Here is a 14,082-nt window from a genome sequence, read left to right on the forward strand (position 1 = left end):
TTTTATTACGATAATATAAACTAGTTTATTATAAGTAAGAATGACTTCACAATTCATCATTAGAAGAATCTATGGGGACTTAGGGTGAAACGAACCAAAATGTTTCTAACATAGGATTCATTAACTTATTTATTAGAGATAATATACTTCATATTCAGTATACTCGCTTCCTTAGTACTTTGAGCAATGAAAAAAATTGGATTCCATTTATAGATATGGAAACAGCTCAATTCAATAATTAGGTGAGACTTTTAGACATGGCAACTTCTTTGAAAGAGAACAAGAACGTCAAGAACTGATTCCTCCATAGAAAAAAAAAAAAATGGACAACATAATATTTGCTTCATTATTCAAAGATAAAATATACACACAGGTACCTAGATATTCTATTATAAATAACACCAAATGAATTTAGGGGAAAAATCTAAGTGCAAAAAAAAGGAGGAAAATAAGGATTGCAATTGCACTGCAAAGTGCAAACCATAGAGGTATAAAAATTAGTATCATTTTCAAATTGGTACATTTTCGAGAAGAAAATTACAAACTCGCTCATTTTATATGTGATACACTGATAAGCCAGCATATATTCTATGAGTATCAAAGAAATTCTTCAGTACAGTTCTGAACCAATCTGAAAGTGAAGCAAAGGAACTGCCCAAGCGAATTTATCTCCAAGTTCTGCAGCTTCCTATTAGCCACTGATACTATCCCTGAATCCCCCCAAATGCCTGAGAAAGTTGACGATTTTAAACTAAGACACATGCCAAACTGCAACAAAGATATTCAGCAAGAAAGATATGCCCAAGTCCAGTTCTCTTCGGGTAAAGTAACTCTATTTAAGGCACTCAAGATTCGTCGTCTGGGGTGGGTAGACGTCTTCTCACACGACGCCTCCAAGGGACTGAACCGTCATCAGAGGAATCCTCATCCTCTACGGAAGCAGATCCAGTTTCAGCCTCAAGGCTCTCTCCCCATAACCTAGCAGACGATCTCCTCCTAGTACCCTGTTGTGCTCGGGTTCGAGACCTGGAGGTACCAGACCAACTACTGCTGCTCCTGGGACTAGATGAAGGACGCCAAACCCGAAAGAGGAAATATATGGTGATCCAACCACGCTCATCCATCTGAAGATTGGCATCTTCATCTTGATCTTCCATAAAGGAAGATTGGATTGTACTGAGCACATCACCTATATCCCTTTGCCTCTCAAGTCTTCTCCAATTTCTCTGCCTCTCAGGATCAGCCTCAGAAGGTCTCACTAGGGGATGCTCTACCCTTGCATGCTTTCTCAGATCAGTATAATTGCCACTAAATTCACAAGTCTCACAGGCACAGCTCCGAATCTTGGCATTCATAAAATCACGAGCTGACTCTGCCACAACCCACCCACTAATTTGTCCACGGCATAAAGGGCAAACAAGCTTCTGCTGAAGCTTATGCATGCTAGCAATCTCTTCAGCAACAGAACCTTGGGATTTCCCTTCGTCCTGCGAGGTCACCACAGTTTCAACGGCCACAATGTCTGATGACTGCACAGCAGGCTGAATTCCTTCTTCTGTCAGCGTTTCTGTTGAATCTTCTGTGAATGACTTGCGAAATTGGTCTAGACAATTGGAGTGTCGATAGCTGGTATCACACATGTATGGGCGACAACCCTTGTCATATGCCGAACAAATGAGAAGCACAGCATTGTGAGGATGCTCCATACAAACGGCACATCTGGCATCCTCCCATTCTTTCAAGTCTTCCACTGTTGCTGGAGGACTTTTGGCCTTAGTTTCACAAGACAAACTCGAGCTGCAAGGAACAGGTGATTTTCTAGATCTCTCAAAAGAGACAGAACGATCTCTTCTTGCCTTAGGCATATTGATATACTGAAGTTTGATACCTAGATCACACAGAGAATTCATTAAGCAAATGACCAAGTGAACCCAAATACTCAAGTATAGGACACCAACAAGTAACAACCTAAGTCTAGAATGACTATATGAGCATATGAGACCAATTCAATGATTTGATCTGAGATGGGGTTACTTCTTTTTATGGAGAGTTAACATTCATATTTTGTGAATTTCCATTACATAATGATCCAAATTCCAACTAGAGGAACCCGAAAATGAGCAAAGCAAAACCATGATGTTGACATGTTGCATAATGATAGATTGTATTCAGTATTGCAAGATTGTTCAAAAAAAATATGAACAAAAATCAATTAATCTTTAGTATAATCAAATTGATGAGCATATCTGCATATCATTCCACCATGCCATATCATGGTAAAGGAAAAAGGAGAGTAAGCTTAGTGATGCAATAAAGAAAGAACTCTTTCCAGCTTAAAACCCCACAGCTGAATGATAAACTAACCCGTACAATCTATTCCACTGATCATTAATTTTAAATAACACTGCAATATGAAAGTAATAAAACAGCAAAACCAATACAGCATTTTATCACCATGCCTTGCAGATACATGATCAAAAAAGAAATCAAAACAAATAATATTTCCATCACTTCATTCACAAGTAAAACACATTGGTCTCTTCTAGCAAATATCAATTGACATACATACATACTAGTAACTGTTAGCTTCTCTTCCAAAGATATACAACACCATGAACATCCCTGTGAAATGGATCAATGGGAGTTGGCCCCTTCAAATGCAGACATCTGTAACGTTCTCCACATGAGTGAACCAGCATACCTCAACTTTCACCCTAAAACCTTAGCTCATATCATAGGAGAAGAAACCTAAAGAAATTAGAGACGGTATGACAGACCAACAGTATATTTTATACCAAGTGTCTGCTGCTTAACCCAAAGTAATTCCACATTATCTGCACCTTCTGAGTATTTGACTGACAAGCAATCCAAACTACAGCTGCCTGCTAATACTACATAGATACAACGATACACTCCACCTGTGCACTAAGACGTAAATCAGACAACTAGTATACAAGTCTTCCCATGTGATCTTTCAGTATACACGGCTTTGAACACTGTTACCTTTACCAGCCCAACTCAGGGAATGATCCATACACGGTTGTTGCTGCTGCCATAAGCAAACCAATGGTATATACTCCCTCCGTCCCCGAATGATAGTCACTTTTGGGTGAAAATCACGGGAATTAAGGAGAAATAAATAAAGTACATGGGAACTAAAATTCAATCATGTGCAAAACAAAAAGAAGAGAGAGAAACTGATTGTCATTATTAAAAAGGGAGACAACTCATTCAATTAAGGCACAAGTACAAAGGCAAATATGAGGGTGTTTTGGGAAGCACAGATAATACATCCAAAAAAAATGAGGGTACATAGGTCATTTTGTGTTATTGTATGGGACCTAAAATTGTGAAATGTGACTAACATTTTGGGTGTCCAAAAATGGAAATAGTGACTATCATTCGGGGACGGAGGGAGTAGTTATCTTTAGCCATATAATTCTGAAAAGTCCATGAAAAATTGTTCTCAAAACCTTTCATGTAAAGCCAGAGTAACATACATTCTCGCAAAAACTTTGCTTCCTTGATGAATAAAACATCGGTGTCCATATCGCAAAACCAACCAGTTCTATCTTCTCCAATCTGTGTTTGAAATGGAATCACCATCATTTAATTAGGCCTTTTTGCCTAATACACATTGTATAATGCCGAAATCGAACCAATTTCCAGCAAAAGTCAGCAAGTAGAGCCTCAAACTAATTACCAACGCATAACTAACAACAGACTAATGTATCAAAGCAAATGACAACCTACTTTCACAAAAATCCTAAATACCAAACAGCAAATCTACCGAGTAACATTTCAAACACAACATAAAGCTTGAATTTTTAACCCAGTTTAACAATTCTTCTGGGTTTCTTGCTGGACCAACCTCGAATTCATCCAATCATAAACCATGAAAAATCAAACCCAGAAAAATAATTCAATTCAACAGGCAATTACAGTTCGTACATTTGAAACAATGCAACAAAAAACTCAATCAACAACAGCAAACATCCGCCGCCTCAAACTGACAACAATCAAAACCAAGCAATTCAACCTTTACACAAGAACCCAACAAATCCCACCAAAATCAAAACCCTAGAAACAAAACCAAGATCCCCGAAACACTAAATTCGATTCATAAACAAAAACACAAGAAACAATCAAAAAAGAAGGTGGGTAAAATTGGTCCAATTAAAATTTAGGGCTTTCATCAGAATAAAAAATTATTACCAGAAATAGCCAAGATGTCGATAAAATTGAATGAACTAGGGTAAACGATCGACGATTTGAAATCCGAAAATAAATAAATTGATGATCTTTGAATTCTTCTTGTTCTTCTACTGGTAGGTTTGATGCTGGGTTTCGCTGCTTCAAAAACTCTGTAATCAGAGAGAAAGAAGAGAGAGAAAGTAGAGAGAGAAAGTAGAGAGAGAAGAGGGATGTTAGAGAGAGAAAGCTGGACGCCTTAAAATTGGATGAAATATTAGGCCGTCTTATATAACCAACTTTTTTATTGCTGATGTGGAAATTAAGGTTTTATTTATTTATTTATTTTAAATTTTTATTTATTTTAAATTTAAAAGAGATTTTGGGGTAAAAGTGAAAATGAAAAATGCATGTTTGCTTACAAAGTCGGCGGCGCGTAATTGAGACTTTGATCACTATTGTCTCGGCTTTTCTTTGAGGGTGAGCATCACCCGCTATTGGGAATTTGATCATTTGATTTGAATCCATTCAAATTGGAATTAAGGGCCTATTCTCATAGACTGAAATCAGCTGAACTAAACTGAACTGAACTAAAGTGAAATGAATATTTTATAAGAGAAGGAAATTAGGAGCTGAGTTGAGCTAAACTGAACTGAACTAAGATAAACTAAACTGAACTGAATCGACCTGAACTGAAAATAAACGTATGAGAGTAGGCCCTAAGTGAATAGTGTAAAAAACCAAAACGCATCTCTTAAAAAATAAGTGAGTATGAATTTGGTTTGAGCATTGAATAACTTAGTTTAAGTACAGTCTAGTCGTGTTGTATTTAAGTATATTTGTGATTTGTACTCGTATCTTATCAAATTAATACAATATGGAGTATTATGTTCTCTTAGTTTCATAGTGATTTTTATTTCTAAAGAATGGTTTGTTTGATTGAATGTAGGAATTGCATTCCTTATAAATTTATATTCCTATATAATTGAAATTCCTAAGAAATGTCAAATTTGCATTCCCATGAGAAATTCAACTTATCTATGTTTTCCTAGGTATTTGAACTCCTTCATTTTATGAGAAGTGAAATTCCCTTGAAATTCTTAGTTTCCATGAAATTATCAATCAAACAACACAAAAAAAAAAAAAAAAAAAAAAAAAAAAAAAAAATCTAGGAGTTTACCAACCAATCCACACCTAAGCTAAGTTTAATGTATTTAGTCAATTCAAAGGTTGAAATTAATTTGTCTTGAGGTATGGGCAATATGGTTTTTTTTAACTCCATATTTGGGATTTAGTTTTATGAGTTAAAAAGTTATGGAAAAGCTCCTAATGTCCTTTGAAATTCATGAATTTCAACCAAACAAGGAATTGAACAACAAAACATTAATTAATGCGTAAAAGGAAAATGATACGAGTAGATTAACTGCTACCGTAGGACCTCCGTCCCCGAAGCGAAGAAAGAGGAGCAGGCAATAAGGTTATTGTCCTCTCCCGATCCAGTAGTTCCGCAACTACTACCGTGGTTGTTGCCATCGGGGATCCCCCATTTCGAAAGGTTACTGGGTCGCGCGTTAGGTCCAAAGTTGTATACCATTGCAAAAAAAAAAAAATTCTAATCCACAGGAGGTCAATCAATAAAAGATTGATTAATTAATCAAAGGTCAAACTATGTATAAGAAGCTAAAATGAAGAAATATTAAAGATAAAATAACATTAATTACGCTGATTTGTGCGTAATTTTGTTATGAATTTCCAACTCAATTCCATTTTAAAAAGTGTGTATAATATACTCGTAGCCCTTAAAATTAATTCACTTTTGAGAGTGAGGGATAGATCAAGTGGTTAGAGCATTCCTCCCGATTTTAGGAGATTTTGAGATCGATTCTCACCCCGCCCTTGTGGCTTTCTAAACACCAAAAAAAAAAAAAATCACCTTTAACATTTAATTTAAGTTAGTGGACTACGGAGTATTTTTTTTCAACCCTCTAAAAGAATTGTTGTAATTTTAAGATTGTAAAGATAACTTACGAATAAAACGAGGATCTAAAAAAAAACAACAAAATGCAAATAAAATCGAACTCTTAGTTTTGGGTAGAAAAAGGCCCAAGGAGTGAATGGATTCTATGGCCCATATATTGGAGGTCCAAATACTCCATAATCCAAAAGGCTTCTTATTACATGGATGAGCACCATTGCATATCGTACTTACAATCTTACATGCTACCACAAAAGTAGTTTTACTTGAAGCTAAACCTCTCACCACAATTCAAGAATCTTTGGCACCGGTCACCGGATGGCGAAAGCTGCTATCAAATATTACAAATCAAACATAGTAAAACATTTTTACATGAAAACATTTTACATCAAACCAATAAACAAAATCTTAGTGACGCATCATAGATTTATCTATTTCTGTTTTTGTTATTTGATATTCATCGCATGCATGTAGCTTGGTCACACGAGCTCCTAAGACAAAGATTACATGTATATCATATGCATCAAACTTACATACAAACTTTTTAACAGAATCTCGTACTCAAGTAGGCAGGCATGAAGAAACAAAGCAACCATCAAGGGTTAAAAAAGAAGCTATTATAGTGAAATACAAGTAGTCACTAAGACACAATCATAAACATGATGCAAGTACAAGTACAAATCAATAGCGAGTTTTACTTTTGTAGACTCAAGTTATAATGATAGTAAAGTTAACTGGCCCAATAAAACTAATTAAGCCCAATTTATTGAAGACCATCATTACTTTTAAAGCCCAAATCATACCCAATTTCAAGACTTGCTAAAATGACCCATCTAGAATATGGTATGCCAAAGTAAGATTCAAAGCCTAATATGTTTAGATTTTCTATGTTGAGATCAAAAGGAAGCCATAACTACTTGAGGTCAATAGGTCATGGGTTCGAAGCTTAGTACTGACAATGTTTGTAATTTTATTTTATTTCCTAAACATCAAAAAATTTGTTGGCATAAAAAAAAAATGTTTAGAATTCTACAATTTTATAAGTGCAGCAACTAAAAAGATTCGGAGGAAGTAATATATTTGAGAATCTTTTATTTTCTTTGTATTTTCTTTTTAATGGTTTTGTCAAATAAAAAAAAAAGGTTCAAAATAGTTAATCAAGATTTTTTAATTAATTAATAAAGCATAAAAACATACTCACCTTAACTTTTAAGATAAAAAGAGGTAGGTAAAGAGATTGATTGCATTGAACCTTCACTAGATTACACATTCATGCATGTACCAAGCAACTTTTTTCTATTGATGTTAAATCTAGAATTCTAGATAAACTATCAATCTTTTCCTAGTTTTGTTATGTTCCCAACCAACTAGACATCAAGCTTTAGTGATGATATAGATTCTATATACCTCAAAAATCCTCATATCACATGACGAAATTATCTTATTTGATTGTATTTTCAGGTTTATCAATCTTATTGCTGCTTTCTTTTGCTTCTTCGATAACATTATTTAATTCGTAAGAAACCACGTTTGCTCAACTTTACATGCTGTTGCTTATTCCATTCTTTGGTAATTTATACAGTTGCATCATTTGCTTACTGGTAAAGTGGTAATATACAATTTATACCAATAATATTTGTGAATATAATGATATGACTTACCTAGCTAATAATAGTAATAATATCTATTTTTGATAAATAAAAGTATTTATTATCAAGACGAGTCTTCTAAATTGAGATAACAACATTCATGTTACTTATTTGCAATATAGCTAGGGCTTTAAAAAAAAAATATTGCAGAAACAAGGTTGACTCAAAACTTGTGCTCTGATATATATCATATTAGATTTTGTGAAAACTCCTAATTATATCTAGGGAATATATATCACATATATATTTTTAGATATCTCATATCTCTAGCATCTAGAATGCATTTCTTTGCTATAAAAATTAAAGCTTGGCTTTTATGACTATGAGGAATAATATTAGGGTTAATTTTCTTAATTTTAAGAGTTGTAAACCATTTGCAAATGAATAATAATGGCATAGATTCTCTAATTACGTAGTTGATTATGAAAGTTTGGAGAATAGATAATATAATAAAACAAAAAGTCAAGAATGTAAGGGAATTAAATCCAAACTTGGACTTTGATCAGTTTAGTTAATTGAATACAAGAAATGTATGTGGTCTAGTATTAGGAGGGATGGAAGGTCATTTGAGAGATTAGCGTATTTTAATGACATTTTAAGCATGTTAGAATAATAGAATGTCTAATTTTATTGGAGGATCTTAGAAATTTTATGAAATAGGCCCTTTGTAAATACTTTTGGGACTTTCGGATTAGAAATCTAAACTACGTACTAGTCAAACTTAGGATAACTTCCTACTTTCTCTACTCGTTGCTTGTTTTCTAACCCTAGCTTCTATGATCTATCTAAGTTCTAACCACATATATTATTACAACTTATTCTCATTAATTAATAAGATATTAGTTTGATAGCCGATTTACAATTACATAAATTATATCTCCTTGTACATTTACACATTCATCTTAATAGGGAGATTCTCTATCATTACATAGTACTAAATGTCTACACTTATGAGGACAAATCAAAATATTCTACATGTTCAAGTATTATTTTTCATTTATCAATTACTATGTGTATATATATGAAATAAGCATGTTTGGTGAATGTGGTGACGAACTCATTTTATGACCTTGTCTAGCGTTTTATCACCTACATTTGGTTCATTGCTTGAGATAGAGAATTCCTTTTTGGCTTTTTCTCCCTCCCCCCTCTTTAGTTTGAAACGTTGCCACTATATAGTTGGGCTGATTGAATTGTGAGAGGTATCACGTACGTACGCAACCGTAGAAGCTAAGGACAAATTAGAATTATATATATATGCCAAAGGAAAGTTAAAAAAAAAAATCTAGAAAATTGATGAAAATATAAAAATGTCAAAAGATAAAATTGATAGTGTAGGGGCACACAGACATGAATGCATTTGGAGCCCATTAGTTGAAGCTGCCCATGATTACATGCATCCAAACAATGGACAACAAACACGATTAGATATGTGCTTATACTATATAGTTTCCCTGTTACACCATCTATCTTTGTCCCTCGCTCTCAATATCTTGCTTTACTACTTTCACTGAAGTTCATGTTTTTTCTCTTTATTTTATCATTTTTTTTTTAATTTTAATGTGATACCGAGTATAAGATATACTTCATGTCTTTCATCCGTTCTTTAATTTTGTCATTGTAACATGTAGGGGATGCACAGTATCCTAGCGAATAATGAGATCAAGAGATATATATAGAGAAATGAAAAAGAAAAGTAATTTATGTAACAAAGCGATTAAATTATAAAAATAAAAATAAAAATGTGCAAATAAGAAAATGTTGTTATTAAACTATAACTTTATTTATAGAAAAATGTTGCGATATTTAATTAAAGAACAGAATAAGTTTAATTAAGGTTTTTTTTTTTTAAAATTGTTGATTTAAAAACTTATGTTGTGGTGTTGTCAGCACCGTTGAACTTTTTTGGTCACTTGGTCAGTGCACTATAAGAGTGGAAACTGGAATACATGCAGAATTAAAAAAATTAGCGTCATTCTTTTATGTCTTTATTTATCTTCTTTGTTTCTAGCTTTTTGCTACTTCGTATTTTTAACACTGTCAAAAAATACCACTCGTATTGTTTCAGTATTTAATTTCTCAAAGGTGCCTCCTTATCTACCCATTTGATTAGTTTTGGTTATGATCGACTTTAGATAGCTCACGTTACATATTAATTTAAGCTATGTTTAGTTCACCTCAAATTTTGATATGATATAATTAAAGTGTACTCATATGGAATGTAATATGTGTTTATTCTCCTCGAGATTAGATTGAGGGATGTAATTTGATACTACGTACATGTATATCTTAGTATGACAACTAAATTTGAACAGATGGAGTGATTCACTAGTACGGTACTATTCTAGCAAATAAATTTCATAGAGTAGCATAAAAGTATAAATTCATATCGTTAACACTAATTAATGATTACCTTAACAAAAAAAAGTGTCCCGAGCTTGGGCTCTTTTCTCTTGTGCACCTTCTAGGGTAAAAATTGAATTTGGATTTTAAAAAAAAAATGTACAAAATTACAAATAAATTGCAACCCACATTGAACTTTATTCAATAGCCAAAGCACTTTCAGAGACGCAAAGGTTGTGAAGAATAATAATTTCATTTCAATGGTATTCTAGAATTTTGATGAAATTTTAATGGAAATAACACTTTTCACATGCTTATTTTAAACAAAAAGAAGAACGTATGATCCCTTCAAAAAAAAAAAAAAAAAAAAAAAAACGTATGATAAATGAATTAATAAGAAAGCTTAAATATTTGTAGAAGCTAAAAGTAAACCATGTTTGAATACAAGTTATAATTAGCTTAGTATGCACCCGTTTAAAAAATTTATGTATGTTCTTTCAAATTTTTTTCATAATAGGCAAATTTAATGGGTCGTTAAATTTACGAAGAAGTATGTAAGAATAGACTGTTAAATAAATGAATAATGCAAGGACATATATAATCCTACGTGGTGTCGGTTTTGTGACGTATGCTTTACCAATTAATTAGAGAAGCATAGAATGCAAGTAATCATAGACATGCATGGTACGGTAGCCAAAAGCAAGTAATTTCTCAAAATCCAACTAAGTTATTGAATGATGAAAACATTTTTAAGTCATGAAGCGCAATCATAAGTTTATTACAACAAATAATGAACAAGATCAGATTTGCGTAGGCTATTTTCATTGCAACCACAATTTTAGTGATTATATATTCTTACTTTTTATTTGAAAGTTCAATATTTCAACAAATAGCATGTGCATTGCATCGGCCAAATTTTAAAGTAGTATGTATGCAAATGCAACTGTATTCATAACCATTTCAATGTAATAAGCATTATGCCATTATGAGCAAAATATTGTCACAAATAATTCACACTATCAGATTCAAATTAATGTCAATATATATCAAACTACGTATATTCTTCATACGGAAATAATTGTCACATAATCATTTCTTCATTCGATATACACTTTCATAAAAAATAAAAAATAAAAACAATTACTCCGTAATATTTTACGTATTTAAATTTTGTGATCAAGGCTAGGATTGGAGAGAATAAAGATCAGTTAAGGTAGATATCCATTATATACCTAGCTAGCGAGGTTCTAGCATGCACACCTAGTACATAATGCACCCACACCCGTTTATACGAAATTTCACTTTACCTCATTTGAAATGTTGCCAAATAGGCAAAAAAAAAAGGCGATGAAGTCTTAAGGTGTATTATACATGCACCCTAGTTTGTGAAGTAGAAACAACGCACTATTAATAATGCTAATACATCTCAACACAACCCCCTAATAATTGTTTAATTTCCAGGGTTGTGTAATTGAACTAGACATTTTAAGATCAGACGGTACCAGCAAAGACCTAAGCTGGATCAAATCTCTAGTATTTTTGTCGCGATCTCTTATACCTTTGCTTTCCCATGGACTTAATTAAAACAGACAAATTATTACATGATAAGCTATTAGCTAGGTTAATAATAATGCTTAGGAAGTGTGTAAAGTTGAGTAATTAAATCATTGACAAAAAACTGTAACCTTGTGAGTTAATGTTGGATCTGAGTAACTTTATGAAAATTGTATGGGTAGAACTGTAATGTATGGGCCATTGAACAATCCAAAAACATTGCAGTTTGTGCAATTTTTTGCTGGGTGTGCTACCATAAACTGCAACAAAAAGAAAACAAGTGATCAAATCCTGCACAACTAATGGGGAAAACTGAGTTGAAATGTTTTGAAAGACATTTTATCATTTACGAAAAAGATTCAAACACTAAATTCAGGGAATTTTTGAATTCATGAAAAAAATAAATAAATAAAAACCTAAATTTTATCTTTTTAGGGGACAATATTGGGTCCTTATATCAACCTCAATCTAGGTTAGTTATCATTCTTGGTTCTTTTGTTCTTGCTAGAACCAAAATGTCCTTCTAATTAACTTTTAGAAAATAAGGTTGGATGCATTAACACATCTCCACAATAATTTTGACAATAATACGTAAAAAGAAAATGCAACCTTGCTTCAAGTATTGGCATATATCCAAGCTTATGATATGATCATGATACTACAAGGTAGGTTATCTAGCTAGCTAGGTTGCTAGATAGTAAGGCTAGTAAATTAATTAACTACACAAACTATATTATAAACTGTATTTAATGATAAAACAATGTAATAATAGCAAAGTAAAACAAGATTAGATAATAATAAGCACAATCATAAATATAAAATAAGAAAAATGAAGATCTATTGGTTGAAAATCTGGAGCAAATCCACTGTAACTGATCTGGAAGCTAAGGCTTTAAGTTTATATTTTAAATTTTTACAGAAAAATAAATAATGGATTCACATGCACATAAAAAAGGTAAATCACAAAGGTATATTTACTAAACCACACACAAAAAGGCACCTTAATATTTGTGAAATATAAAGAGAAATAAAGAGAGGTGATATTTATTTGTGGCACGGGCACTTCATGTGCTTTCTATGGAATCTAGTATTACACTATGCTTCTCCCACCTTTTTTTCAATTTTTATTTTTCAAAATATAAAAATTATTTACCTAAATTTATATAATTTTTATTTCAATTAGTTTCATGTTAAAGATTTATACTTCATATTATTGTATTTTCTTGTAGATTAGTATATTTATATGTAATGAGATACATAATTTAGATGTATATAAGCTAAACATACACAAAATAATTTGATTTATTTCTCTATAACATATTTGAACTTAATGAATAATTAATACTCGTATTATTTTGCATGGATACAATTCACCAAAAAAATTAAAATTATTTTGCATGGATTCACAAATACGGCATAATTATTATTTCATAACACAAATCTCTCTCCCTCCATATTTTTTGTTTTTGATATACTTAATTGATTTTTTTTTTTTCAATTGTTATGATGATAAATAAGCTCTAATAATTTAATTCATATATGATATATCTAACAATTCTTGTTATTTTAAATTTTTAGATCAATTTAGATTAATAAAGAAAAAGAATACACGCTTAAAATACTACATGATTCTAAAACTAAAGATGGGCAAGAGCAGTGAAAAAGTCTACAAAAAAGATTGCAATCTGATTTTAGAATATCCGATTTGAAAAACAAGAAGTTAAAAATTTTGTATTCTCACCATTGTTTTATGAAGTTTCATGTACTAATTCTACGTGTTAAAGTTTAAGAGTATGCTTTTTACTAAGTACCATTAATTTAATTAATGTAATTGTTTTCGGTGATTTAAAAAAAGCAGTCGTAGTAAACTATAATTCAAAAAGTTATGAAGAAATTTGTTTAGGATATGGTCCATCCATCATATGCTCTTTCTTCAAGAGAAGGTTTTTAACTTTAAAGAACCACTTTTATGCTATTTTTAATTAATTTTTTAGCCAAAAAGAATAACATTCTTTGGTAATCTGTGTTGTAACTTTTAGCACAAGCGACAAAGCATTTTGACCGTCAGCTGTCAACAAGATACAATTAATATTTCGATTTAAATCATGTAATTGATCCTAAGTTACCAATGGATGTACTTATATTTGTAAGGAAAAATGCAATTATAAGTATATCCAATAATAGAATGGATAAGAAAAAGAGTAGTGTGAGAGAACTTGAGTAAAATGGTGTATTATAATTAATCATTGCGGAGTTATAGAGGTAAAATGGTAAATCTAATAATGAAATGGATAAGACATGTCTTAGAAACAGTAGAAAGTCAAATGAAAACTATATTTAGGAACGGAGGGAGTAAATTAAAAATGAGGT

General features: G+C 31.9%; 1 protein-coding gene across 2 annotated transcripts; it reads right to left on the reverse strand.

Moving 5' to 3' along the window:
- Window positions 1–323: 323 nt before the first annotated feature.
- LOC110729137 lies at window positions 324–4,466 on the reverse strand. Of its 2 annotated transcripts, XM_021908854.1 has the most exons (3): window positions 4,216–4,466; window positions 3,501–3,582; window positions 324–1,888 (listed from the first exon to the last, which is right to left on the reverse strand). In XM_021908854.1, the coding sequence occupies exons 2-3, from the start codon at window positions 3,547–3,549 to the stop codon at window positions 846–848; spliced, it is 1,092 nt and encodes a 363-aa protein (XP_021764546.1). In that variant the 5' UTR covers window positions 3,550–3,582; window positions 4,216–4,466; the 3' UTR covers window positions 324–845. The 2 variants fall into 2 exon arrangements, with proteins under 2 accessions (XP_021764546.1, XP_021764548.1); XM_021908856.1 differs by lacking the exon at window positions 3,501–3,582.
- Window positions 4,467–14,082: the final 9,616 nt, after the last annotated feature.

This window comes from Chenopodium quinoa, unplaced genomic scaffold, assembly GCF_001683475.1.
Source record: "Chenopodium quinoa cultivar QQ74 unplaced genomic scaffold, ASM168347v1, whole genome shotgun sequence".
Taxonomy (NCBI): Eukaryota; Viridiplantae; Streptophyta; class Magnoliopsida; order Caryophyllales; family Amaranthaceae; genus Chenopodium; species Chenopodium quinoa.

Bases quoted from the DNA above. Each gene is read 5' to 3' on its own strand.
- LOC110729137 (XM_021908854.1), bottom strand. From the start codon at position 3,549: ATGGACACCGATGTTTTATTCATCAAGGAAGCAAAGTTTTTGCGAGAA. The intron at 1,889-3,500 runs GTATGTTACTCT...TGTGTGATCTAG, and splicing joins AGCAAAGTTTTTGCGAGAAT to GTATCAAACTTCAGTATATC.